Below are 12,959 nucleotides of genomic sequence, written 5' to 3'. Positions count from 1 at the left end.
TCATGTGAGCCATTCTGACAGGTGTGAGGTGGGATCTCCTTGTGGTTTTGATTTGTATTTCCCTGATGATGAGTGATATTGAGCATTTTTTCATGTGTCGGTTGGCCATCTGGATGTCTTCTTTGGAGAGGTGGCTATTCATGTCTTTTGCCCGTTTCTTCACTGGATTATTTGTTTTTTGGGTGTTGAGTTTGATGACTTTTTTATAGATTTTGGATACTAACCCTTTATCTGATACGTCATTTGTAAATGTCTTCTCCCATTCCGTCGGTTGCCTTTTTAACTTTGCTGAAAGCTGGTGGAGCTATTGTGTCATATCAAATAAAATCGACATTTGGACAGGGGGATAAGGTTACTGTATAATAACAGAAAACTCAATTTATCAAGACTGTAGTTTTTTTACACAAGTCATATGTGGCTGAAACAGTCTCAAAATAAATGATGCAGTTATTGGTAGAACTTCAAGAAGAGGTGGTGGATTGATTACTGTGGAAGATTTCACTGTACTCCTCTTCCACGCTGATGAATCAGTAGACAAAACCCAACAAGGAATGGAATATGTGCACAGGGCAGTATGCAGACATAACCTAATGGGCATATATGTGAGCTGGGCATCTAACCATTTTTTCAAATACGCATTAAACGATAAAAGCGATCACGTTCTAATTTGTGATAAATATTACATGTTTCAACACATTTCAAGGACTTAGCGTTGGCATCATCCCTCTCGTGATCTCTGATCATAACACGATTTAGATAGAGGTTAATGAAAAGATAAATGAGTTTCCATATTTCGAAAGTAGCACATGCTAAAAAAGAAGTCATTAAGACTTAAGCATACCCAGAACTGAATTATAATGAAGGTGCCACATTAAAAAATTGTAGGATGTGGCAAAAGAGTGCTTTCAGGGAAATTTATATCTTTAAGTAATTGCGGAAAAGAAGAAAGCCTCAAAATTAATGAGCTGATTATTCCTCTTAAGAAGCTAGGGAACAATGGAATAAAAAAGTAGAATGAAGGAGGTAATTTCCGGATGTGAACTCACTTCACGCCTTACAGCAGCCCAGTGAGGCAGGTAATGTATAGAGGAGGAAACCGAGTCAGACTTGGCCACAGCCAGCCAGGCTAGTGTGTGGTGACCGGGTGTCATACAGGCAGCCTGGCTCCAGGTCCCCGGGCCTGGTTTTGCTGTTTGCTTTGCTCTCCCTTAATCTGCACTCTCTCAGCCTTTGTCCTTTATGACATTTCTGAAGAGTGCGGTCATCCCTGCCCGTCGCCCCCCCCCCCCCCCCCCCCCCAATCAGAATGCTGCTCATTTGGGGTTTGTCTGATGTTTCCTTGTTGTTAGGTTCAGGTTACGCGTTCCAGCTGGAGGACTGCATAGAAGTGATGTTCTGTCCTCCTCAGAGTGTCACCCTCAGAGACGCTCCCGTGTCACTTGCTCTTTGTGGTTATGTTCATTTTGATTAGCCAGTCAAGGTGGTGTCCCATTTCCTCACCGTATAATTTCTGTTTCTTAGCTATCGGGAGACCACAGAAGGGCCCCGCTCCTCACCAGAATTTTCTCCCAAATTGAGCGTTAACTGGTGGCTTTTGCCTGAATCACTTTTTTTTTTTTAAGATTTTGCAAAATCATTTCCCAACCCCAGCACTCTACACGTTTGCCGGTTAGTCCTGGACATTGGTTCCACTATCATAATCAAGAACTCTTTTCCTTTCTCCCACTTACTTGCCTATTTATTATCAGTATGGACTCATGCATTCCTTTGTATGTTTTCCAAAAGCTTAAAATTGATTACTTATGTTGGCACGGAGCCAGCCCATTCCCGTGTCCTCTAGCTCCGTTTTTCAAACTTCTGGCCATCCACAGTAAAAAAAAAAAAAAAAAAATGGTTTTCATTGGTTACATACACACATATGCAAGTGTCAGCTGAACATTTCCCCAAATCCTACTCCTGTGGGATGCACGCTGGTCTTTTTCTGTTTTATTTTATTTAGCCTTTTAAGGTTGGTTGTGATTACTAGGTTTAACTCATAGCCCACAAGAATTTTTAAAATTACTTCCCTGTGCTGTATTGCCATTTAGAGGTGACTTTTGATTTCTTTTCAGGCTCCACTTTTTTTTCCCCCTCAACTTTCTATTATGGAGAATTATAAACATACAAAAGTAGAATGGTGTAATGAACCCCCTTCTGCCCATCACTGAGCTTTCTCAGTTACCAATATGTGATCAATATTGTGTTGCCTTTTGGATTGCTTAGAGCAAATCTTAGACATCAGAGCATCTTATCCATAAGATACTTAAATATGTCTCTAAAAGATAAGGGTTTTAAAAAAAAAAATGAAGCAATATCACCACTGCACCTAAAGTACTAATTCCTTAATGTCATATTTCTAATCAGTGTTTAAATGGATGGAAGTAATTATCTATCTCATAAACGCTTTTGTAGGGTTCAAATCAGGATTAAATAGGGTCTAAATATTGCATCATTAGTATCTCGTGTCTTTTAATTTTTTTTTTTAATCTTTATTTATTTTTGAGCAAGAGAGAGAGAGAGCAGGGAACGGGCAGAGAGAGAAGGAGACACAGAATCCGAAGCAGGCTCCAGGCTCCGAGCTGTCAGCACAGAGCCTGATGCGGGGCCCGAACTCACCAACCGCGAGATCATGAGCTGAGCCCAGGTTGGACGCTTAACCGACTGAGCCACCCAGGCGCCCCAATATCTAGTGTCTTTTAAAATAGAGAATCCTGTTTTCTTTATTAGGTTCTTGCCGTGCATGGACAGTTACTTATTGAATGAAGTAACGAACGTGTTGTGCCTTTAGGTTCGGCGTTGGGCTATCCTGACCGCAAGGAACTTGGGAAAAGTGGACAGAGATGACTATTATGATCTGCAGGAGGTTTTGACTTGTCTTTTTAAAGTCATTGAGTTGGGGCTTCTGGAAGATCCAGACATCTACACTTGTTCTGTCCTCGAGAAGGGTAAACTGATTCTTCTGCCTGCGCACATGTACGATACCACCAACTACAAGAACTATTGGCTAGGTGAGTGCCGTTCCTACACGAGTGTGACTAGTAGTTTTCTATCATTTTCAATGAGTATCTTGCAAAGGAAGTGGTTTCTTGGTGATCTGGTGAAGGATCTCGTGGTTCCCAGTTCTCGTGCTGTCATTAAATTCACTTAGCCATTACATCTCTTGTTTTGAGACTTTATTCTAGAAACCATCTTTGTAAGAGGTGCGTGTTCGAGGGTGGCAAATCTTGTATTGAAAGCAGCACTAGCTATAACAAAACCTTGGTGTAGCGATGGACTTTAGTAGGGTTCGATGTAAGGGATTTCCCCATCTGTAAAATATTTCTTGGTGAAAGAGATACTAGCTTTGGTTTTCAGCAACTAATACACTGACTCAAAGTAGGTCTCCCCTGCTTCACTGATTCTGAGTCCTACAGCCACGTGTCCTGTTTGGCAGTGATGAGTTCTCAGAATACGGTGATCTTAAAATTGGAGGCATCTTAGAGTTGAGGAAAAACGAATTGTGTGGTGATCCTCTTTGAAACTGATTTCTAACCAAGTTTGTACCATTTCCCTTTTTCTGTCCAAGTCGGTCTAAAGCCCTGTTACTGGGAGCGGTGGTGTCTGAGTGTCTCAGACCTGAGTGTTGGAGGAAGCGGGTACTGGTTTGCTTCATTTTACTGCCTTGTTACTCTTTTGCCAACTAAGCCGGAGAAAGCCTCCGAACGGTGTCATTTACTCAAGTCAGGAAAACTGTAAATGATCTTACAGGTATTTGCATGTTGCTGACCATTCTTGAGGAGCAGGCTATGGACTCCCTGTTGCTGGGCTCGGACAAACAGAATGATTTCATGCAATCAATCCTTCACACCATGGAGAGGCAAGCAGATGGTAATAATCTTTATTTGGTAAATGCTTTGGGATGCTGCGACGGGCCCTTTTAAAACATTAGTGTCATTGCAAGAATTTGGGTGTGTGGCATGGAAAAAAAATGGACGTGTTTATGGTTCAGTCACAGATTCAGAGTTTTAAATTGGAAATGACCTTGAGAGTTCAATTTTAACATTCTACCTTCATAAAAGATGAAACTGAAGGCCAGGGAAGTTAATTTACTTCTTCACGTTGAAATGCCCAGTTAGTGGTAGAATCAAGACTAGCAAATACCTTTCCAACGACATGGTAGTTAAAATTGTGGGGAAAGCCTCTCCTGTCCCTCTGTCTTCCTTTTTCCTGGTTCTTCTTCATTTCACTTCTGTTCTCTAGGGTTCCACTGTCCAACGTGGTGACTGCTAGCCAAATGTGGCTATGTACATTTAAATTAATTAAAATTAACTGAAGAATTCAGTGGGGCTTCCAGTCCCACGAGTTGTACTTTGAGTGCTCAGTAACCACATGTGCCTGGTGGTTGATACTGAACAGTGTGGATAAAGATCATTTCCCTCATCACAGAAAGTATTCTTGGGACAGTGCTGTTCAGAGTTTACAAGCTAGGGTGTAAAACTCGTAGTAATGTTTATTATTAGACCCTAACTTTCTTTTGCTTGTGGTTGTGTCAGGCTGATCAGGGAGGATCTGTAATGAATGTTTCTAATCTTGATGAAGGAATGAATAGAGATCCAGGATGCCAGATATTACAAAAACATAATGAAGATAATTTTTCCCCCACATTCACTTCTCTTTAGGCAACTCCAATGTGGATATAAACTCAGTTGTGCAAGGTTGCAGAAGAACTATATAAATGTTATTCTTTTTTTGATCGCATAGCTTCTCTTGCTAGGTTGTTCTCAGAGTTATTACTAACTTGTTTTCCAGCACTTACTACATTAATAGGTCATTTCTTTGTGCCTTGCCCATACAATTCTGTCTTCTCTGTTAATCCGGTTCCCTTGACTTTCAAAATGTGAGTCACGTGACCTCTCTAAGAAACCTTTCATAATGGTCTTCACCTAATTGATAACTTTGTTCCTTACTTGAGAGCTTACTGGGCATAAGACACTGTGTCAGCTGCAGGAAGGGATGAAAAAGTGTATGAGAAGGTGTACACGAATGCCTATGATAAAAAAAAAAAAAAAAAGTAGAGCTTAAGAGCCTTGAGGAAAATAAAGCAGAAAGTTCTAGAGTGACCAGATAACATCATCAGTAACTGAGTGAGCACTGTGTCAGAACAGGGTGGTAGATCAAATGACCAGGGAACGTTTGATGGAGAGGGCACGTTTGAGCTGGGCTGGAAGGACGGATAGGATTTTGCTAGGGGGTGCCAATAGTGAGGGCATTCCGGGTCTTACTTGGGGAGAAGCCAGCTGTCTGTCTGTGCTGTAGACGGGGTATGATTATGGGGGCGTGAAAAATAAAGCTGGAAAGAGACCGTAGAGTAGGATCTTCCAAGTGCATGACTGAGGACTTTGAATCTCCTTGGGAGACATTAAGGAGCAGTTGAAGGCCTTTGAGTAGGCAGTATTTTGCCACTGCACATCTGATAGGAGGGAAAGAACTGGAGGTGAGAGCTTCTGAGTGATGGGAACTCCTGCCAATTGGATGAAAAGTAGAGAACAAAGCCACGTTGAGATACGGTTGGATGAAGGGTGTGTATCCGCTTAGCCATTAGCTAAGGGATTCGGTCCTTTATCGCAGCCAAATGGCATACAAAATGCAGTTCGAGCTAACCCAGAATTTCCCGTATCACGGGCTTTGTTCAGTAGGAAGGATGTTTCAGGTGTGGCAGACAGGGTGAGAAAGGTGAGTTTACCTAGACTCTCTCAGTTTGTTCCCCATTAAACAGTTTCTTGGAGGCATATTGCATTGCTTGGGAAAAAATGCAGAAGGAACTTTAAAATTTACCAGGTTTTTAAAGCCGGTGTGGTTGGCGGCACTTTGCGTTACATGACTCGGTGCTTTGCTTTCAGTTTTGTGGCTCTCCAGATAAAGCAAGCCTAACCCTCAGCCTGCTTTCGTGTCTTTGTCTAATCGTTGCGTGATTCAGCAGTTACTTCGTTGTATTTCAGATGATAGTGTGGATCCTTTCTGGCCAGCATTACACTGTTTCATGGTGATTCTGGATCGCCTCGGATCAAAGGTCTGGGGTCAACGCATCGATCCTATTGAGGCGTTTCAGACCATTATCAATAACATGAGCTACAATAGAGAGATCCAAAATATACGGAACAGCTCTGTAAGGTTAGTTGAATTAACGTGTCAGGATTTTAATCTTTGTTTATTTTTGAGAGAGAGAGAGAGAGAGAGAGAGAGAGAGAGAGGGAGTGAGTGGGGGAGGGGCAGAGAGAGAGGGAGACACAGAATCCGAAGCAGGCTCCAGGCTCTGAGCTGTCAGCACAGAGCCCGATGTGGGGCTTGAACTCTCGAACCACGAGATTGTGACCTGAGCCGAAGTCGGACGCTCAACCGACTGAGCCACCCAGGCGTCTGGTTGTGTCAGGATTTTCACATAGGCTCCGTGAGGAAGTCTGTTGTAACTGACTTAGCAATAGGGTTTTCTCCTTTTTGCTTTTTTTTTTTTTTTTTAATTTACTTCATTTCAGTGGTTTGTATTTATTCTTACTACTTTAGGACCAAGTCAGAACCGGAGTCGTATTTGGATGATACAGTGACTTGTAGCCAGATCGTGTACAATTACAACCCTGAAAAGACCAAAAAGGTATGAGGCGTTTCGAGAATTCAGATGGTACTTGCCCTGCCTTTGTAGAGACAACATTGCACCTAATTGGTTGACTTGCTGATTTTATTATACACAGCTGCTCCGAACCAGCTGCTGCATAAGGGGTTTCTGGTTGAACGGATGTATCGTGCCCTGTGAAAACTGGACTCTTACTACAGGGTGCACCCTTTGGAAGATTAAGGGCAGCTGGGAAGATTGGAAAGGTTGTGGGATGGGCGGTGGGAGGTGGGGGGGATGAGTGACGGAAAGAAGAACACAGCACGTGCAGGTGTCCTGTCCTCACGAACCCCTGACGTTGACGTTGAACTGCTTTCCATCTCTTTGGGGTATGTGCAGATACATGGGAACCAAAGTAGGAAAACCAAGCAGCATATTTTCTTGTTTAAAACTGTGTGTCAAGCCCGCCATGAATGGTGCTTGCTTACCCAAATGTCTGTATTTCTTCCATTTTAGGATTCCGGGTGGAGATCAGCCATTTGCCCAGATTACTGTCCTAACATGTACGAAGAGATGGAAACGTTAGCCAGTGTGCTTCAGTCAGATATCGGTCAAGACATGCGTGTTCACAATAGCACGTTTCTGTGGTTCATCCCCTTTGTTCAGTCCCTCATGGATCTTAAGGATTTGGGTGTGGCTTACATAGTAGAGGTGATTCACCATCTGCACTCTGAAGTCAAAGATGTCCTCAACCAAACAGATGCTGTGTGTGACAAAGTTACTGAGTTTTTCCTTCTGATTTTGGTGTCCGTGATTGAACTGCACAGAAATAAAAAATGTTTGCACTTGCTGTGGGTTAGTTCCCAGCAGTGGGTGGAGGCTGTTGTAAAATGCGCCAAGCTTCCCACCACCGCGTTTGCACGGAGTTCTGAGAAGTCATCTGGAAATTGCTCCAAAGGAGCAGCAGTGATCTCGTCTCTGTCACTGCATTCGATGCCATCTAATTCTGTCCAGCTGGCTTGTGTGCAGCTGATCAGAAGTCTCCTTAAAGAAGGGTATCAGCTTGGGCAGCAGACTCTGTGCAAGCGATTCTGGGACAAGCTCAACTTGTTTCTGCGTGGGAATTTATCTCTGGGTTGGCAGTTGACTACTCAGGAAACCCATGAGTTACAAACTTGTTTAAAGCAAATTATTAGAAACATAAAATTCAAAGTACCTCAGTGTAGCACTTTTGTGGATCTGACTCCCGTATGTAAAACCCCTCCTGCGTCTTACAATAAAGAAGAAAGTGAACAGACAGGGAAGAAATCTAAAAAAGGCCTGCCCTGTCTGGAAAACTCCAGCCCAACATTTTCTAAAGGACCAACGAAAGCTGAAGCATTTCAAATGCCAGAGAATAGATTGGTCAAAGCAAGTAACGCTAGCGAAGAGGATAGTGAGCACAGTTACATAAAAGATTTGAAACTAGAAGGCCGTCTCTCAGCAGAGACATGCATAAAGCAGGGTAGCAAAAGGCTTTTCCCGGAAAGAGCTCAAGATGCAGTTAAAACAAGTAAAGGGAAGCAGAAGTCTGTGAAGGAGAATCCTACGGATTCCAGAAATGGTCCGGAAAGGGGATGTGACAGAGGGGTGATAATAGCCGCACGTTCGTTGACTGATTCTGGCACCGACTCCCTGGAGAAGGCGTCCACATCAACTGAGGATTTCTGTTTCAAGGATGATGTTCTTGGCAAAACCTCAAAAGGAAAAACTAAGGGACAGAAAGCTGAAATCTGTGCTAAGTTATCACATGTAATAAAGAAGCAACACAGGAAAAGTACTTTGATCGATGACGTCAATTTAGAGGAAACACTGACTGTGTCTACCATTGACAGTTTCTTTTCAAGGAAAGATTCAGGAGGTCAGAAAGGGGATGGCTTCATAAACCATCTCTCTTTAGACCCTGATGACGTTCCCGATGATAAAAACGGGGAGCGAAAATCTCAAAACAGTTTATTGCTGAAGAAGAAACACTTCAAGACCAAAGAGTTAGATATTTTCTCTTCCCATGAAAATAGCTGTCAAATACAGGAACCCCAAGCGGATGGTAAAGATTTGGTCTCGTTTACGGAAATGACCGATACTTGTGTGAAGAAAACCTCTCCCTTCAAAGACCCCGTGACTCTTCTTGAATCGAGAGATAAGGAAGTTGGCAAGAGTACCACCAGTCAGGGGTCTTCTCACTTGAGGGAACAGGTTCCTAGCCTCAGTCCACAGTCCAACACGTTGACAGATTCCCAGATAGACCGAGACCTCCACAACTTATCTTTGATAGCCCAAGCCAGTGTTATTAAGTTTCCGTCGGAGTCAACTCAAAATGAAAGCTCATCCCAGCTACGAAGAAAAGTAAAAGATAAAAGGTGTTTCACAGCTAACCCGAATAATGCTGGAGAAGCCTGCCGGGGCCAGGTGATTATCATTTCAGATTCTGATGATGATGATGGTGACGAAGGGATTCTGGGTTTTGAGAAACACATTAAACGAGATAAAATAGGCATCAAGAAAGAATATCCAGAGGAGCATACTTCAGTAGCTAGTACAAATGTGGAACAGAAGCTAATAAAGGAAGAAGAGGCAAAGTCCCTATTGGAGTTTGAGGAATCGGATTCTCAGTTTTTTGAGTTTGAAAGTCCACATGAGGTGTTTTCAGTTTGGCAAGATCAGGAACCAGACGACAAGAACTCAGTTCAAGAGGATGAAAACAAGTCACGTCTGACTCACCTAAACGATGTCACGAATGATTGGGGTTATGATACAGATTATGTATCTGAAGAGGTTATTAAGAAAGTAGCAGAGGGCATTGAAAAACACACAGAACCACAGAGTGGTAGTTCTGTCGAGGAATTTTGTGCAACTGAAGTGAAAAAACGTAAGAGAAAACGATATGAAAAACCTGTAGCTGAAGATCCTCTGAGGCCTTCACCTTCTGAGAGAAATGAGGACCAGTCTGATAATGAGAGAGGTCTGACTGGAAGTGATCTTAAAAGTATAGAGCTGAGGTCAAGTTCCAGGTCGAATCTTCAAAGAGACACTACAGATTCACTAAAGAAGTCTTCTCCAAAGCTTCGTACTTACTCCAAACCCGTTAGGAGAGTCCCGCATTCTAAAACTAAGAAAACACATTCAGATACCAAAAAAGGGCAGAATAAAAGTTCGAATTACATAAGTTGTAGGACGACTCCTGCTATAGTCCCACCAAAGATACTTCGCCAGTGCCCTGAACCAACTTCAACTGTTGAAAAACTTGGTCTGAAAAAGGCTCCTCGTAGGGCATTCGATTTATCTCAGCGATCTCTAGGCTATTTAGTTCAGTTACGGGACCATGGCAAAACCGTGGGAGTGGTTGATACCAGAAAAAAGGCTAAATTAATTTCTCCTCAGACTCTCTCTGTCAAAAATAATAAGAAACTGTTGACAAGTCAAGATCTTCAGTCGCGAAGGCAGGCGAAACACAAATCAAAGCAGAAGAGGCGAGGATCTCTGGGTTCTGAAAGTAGGGCTCCTACAAGAGCAGGGCTGCGTTCAGCCCAGAATCCTGACCCTCCCGTCCCAGGATCCGATAGCTCAGATTATCGTGCTAACGGAGGCGCCGAGGTGGGTGCTACCAATACTGGAAAGCCATCGATAAAACGCACGTCTTCGGAACCAGAACCCGTGAAAACGAAACGTGTTTCTCAGGTGGCTGATGATCCTTGCCTTTCGAACCAGTGCGCTTCTGTTGTGTTAAATGGAAGAAAAGCAACGCATGAAGCCATTGTCTCTACGTCAGCTGACCCTTTAGGTGGAGGCGACCTAACAGAACATCGTTTAGAGTTGACCGCTCTGAAAGAGGGAGAGCCCAGATCCAACAGTGACTCGGAAGATGAGAATATATTTCTAACCCAGCGCGATCCTGCAGATATGGATTTATGTTCACAAATGGAAAATGGTAACGAGAAACTCATTGAAGTAGTTCATGGAAAAGAGACAGCTCTGACGGAAGAAGGATCCTGGAGCGGCACAAAATGTAAGTACAAGGATTGTGTCGAAGCCGCGCAAAAGCAGGGTGAATACTGCTCCAAACACTGCGAAGCTAAAGCGGTGGATGAAGATGTGTTTCGTAAACCGGGCCTGCCCCCCTCTGCGTCCAAGAGACCCTCCACTGCCAAGGTCTTTAGCTCAAGTAGTACTTCACGAATCGCTAATCTTTCGAAGTCTTTGGAAAGTTCCTCCGCACCGCCACCGGCTCTCAAACAGAAGTCAAACGGGGTACCATCTGTTTTGAAAGTCCCACAGCCAGCCTCTGTGTTGTCTCCAAAGCCAATGGGTGAGGTGAAGAGTTTGTCTGATGTTCTCCGTCCTCAGACCCTGAATAATTCCAACAGGCAAGGTTACAAGCTTACGTTTGGCGAAAGCAGATCTTTCTCGGCTTCCTCTGCGGTGAACGTTCTCTTGTCCTCACAGTCTATCTCGGACACCTTTGTTAAAGAGGTCTTAAAGTGGAAGTACGAAATGTTTGTGAACTTTGATCAGTGTGGGCCCCCCACCAGCCTTTGTCAGTCCATCTCAAGACCAGTGCCTGTCAGATTTCAAGATTGTGGAGATTATTTCAATGTTTTTTTCCCTTTGATGATACTGAATACTTTTGAAACGGTAAGTATGTTTTAATCGTATACCTGCCCAGACTTTGAAGTTGCTGCTTTTTTTTTTTTTTTTTTTTAATGTCGGTAGTAATTAGAGTACAGTTAAAATAACTGATCTCATTTTGATTTAGATGTAGCTCTTAGATTGTAATGTTGAACGGCTGTTTGTGCCAGACGCTGTTCTAGATGCTGATGATACAGAGGAAGCACTTTCTTAATCACTGCCCTTCTGGAGCTTACAGACACCCTTCGGAGTGCTAATGAACCAACTCCAGAGGTAGCACAGGAGTAAGTGTTTTTTGATACAGAGATAAGGGAATCCTTCTCAGAGGAGATAGTCTCCCTTCTGCATTTATTTTTAAATTAATATAGACCATTCATGAAGTTTTCTTGAGCCGGCACAGGGTATGTTACATTGAACAGCACGAAGCAGTAGATTCTGTTTTTCTCTTTATGTGTGTGTCTTCCGGTTTCTCACTCGTCCTGGTAGTTGCTCTGTCCCTGTAGCTGCCTCCCTTACCTCACTCAGTGCAGCCCATTCCGGTTCTTCTGCCTTCCTTGCTCCCCCCCTGACCGGGATGGCCCGATAAAATACAAGATTCCCGTTAGAGAATCCGCCCTTCAGCTTTGGCAGGTTCTAGCACCAGATCCTGAAACCCAGCGATCCTTTTTTTCAGCCGTGTCCAGTCTACCACTGAGCCCACGAGAGGCATCCTTCATCCCGTCAGTGTTTCTGATCTCTAGCGTTTCTTTTTGATTCTTGGAATTTGCGTGCTCTGCTTTTCCCATTAAACTCTTGGCATAGTAATTATGGGGTTTTTGTTTTGTTTTGTTTTGTTTTAATTCCTTGTCTGGGCATTCCCGCTTTCCGGCCACGTCTGCCTCTGGTTCTGGTGCTTATTCAGTCTCTTCAGACTGTGGCCTGTGAGTATACCTTATAATTTTTGTTGTAGGGTGGACATGATGTGCTAGGTGAAGGGAACAGCCAGCAGTAAGTGGGCCCTTGAGTAATGTGGCGGTAAGTTGAGGGGGGATCGTCCCGTAAGCCTGCTTCTGCCTGTGGACTGTGAAGCGCACACACGCGTCTCCGTTCCCTGCACGTCCTCAGGTGGGACAGGAGGGCCAGAATGGGCTGCAGTTGGTTATTTCTCTTCCCTTCAGTAGTTCAACTCTGGTAATAAAAGAGTTTCTGCAAGATCGAGCCTTTGCAAGATCAGAACGTGCTAGTATATTTCAAAGTGGTGTCTTTCTTCCTCCCTGTGCTGGGAGCATGAGGGATGTTCTCCAGTGCTCACTGCGAGGGCCTGGAAGGCCTCCTGGAGGTAAAACTCCGCGAAGCGTGGGGTGCCCCTTATGGCTGGGTGCCCCTGGAGTCCTCGTCACCGAGTTGTCCACACTGAGCCCCTGAGCGGCTTGTCGGTTCCAGTTCAGGGTTTCCTCTCCTGGCGTTAAGGTTTGTGCTCCCGTCATTTGTGATGATGTGAAGGGTGGTCGATTTCTCAGCTTGCTTTTTGTTGATAGGATGAAGTGGTGACTTCCGAGTTCCTCGCATGCCGAACTGGAAACCAGAAGCCACACGTTGATTTTTCACGTTTCTGTCACTTGGGATTTTAGGTTCCACATTTCACTGTTGCTGGTTTGGGGGAAATTTTGCTGTTTAGCATTGCTTTCCG

The 12,959-nt window shown here is 43.8% G+C and overlaps 1 protein-coding gene across 8 annotated transcripts in view; it reads left to right on the top strand.

Moving 5' to 3' along the window:
- The window catches only part of SETX (senataxin), a 64,861-nt gene that overhangs the window by 12,480 nt on the left and 39,422 nt on the right, over window positions 1-12,959 (top strand). For all 8 annotated transcript variants that reach the window (XM_060608292.3, XM_060608284.3, XM_060608289.3 and 5 more), the window contains 5 exons: window positions 2,828-3,047; window positions 3,787-3,906; window positions 6,018-6,189; window positions 6,580-6,667; window positions 7,142-11,296. In XM_060608292.3, coding sequence (XP_060464275.3) covers window positions 2,828-3,047; window positions 3,787-3,906; window positions 6,018-6,189; window positions 6,580-6,667; window positions 7,142-11,296 — 4,755 coding nt within the window. The remainder of the gene's footprint in view (window positions 1-2,827; window positions 3,048-3,786; window positions 3,907-6,017; window positions 6,190-6,579; window positions 6,668-7,141; window positions 11,297-12,959) is intronic.

Source organism: Panthera onca, chromosome D4 (genome assembly GCF_046562875.1).
Source record: "Panthera onca isolate mPanOnc1 chromosome D4, mPanOnc1 haplotype 2, whole genome shotgun sequence".
NCBI classification, from domain to species: Eukaryota; Metazoa; Chordata; class Mammalia; order Carnivora; family Felidae; genus Panthera; species Panthera onca.
This window is presented reverse-complemented; position numbering and strand designations above follow the sequence as displayed.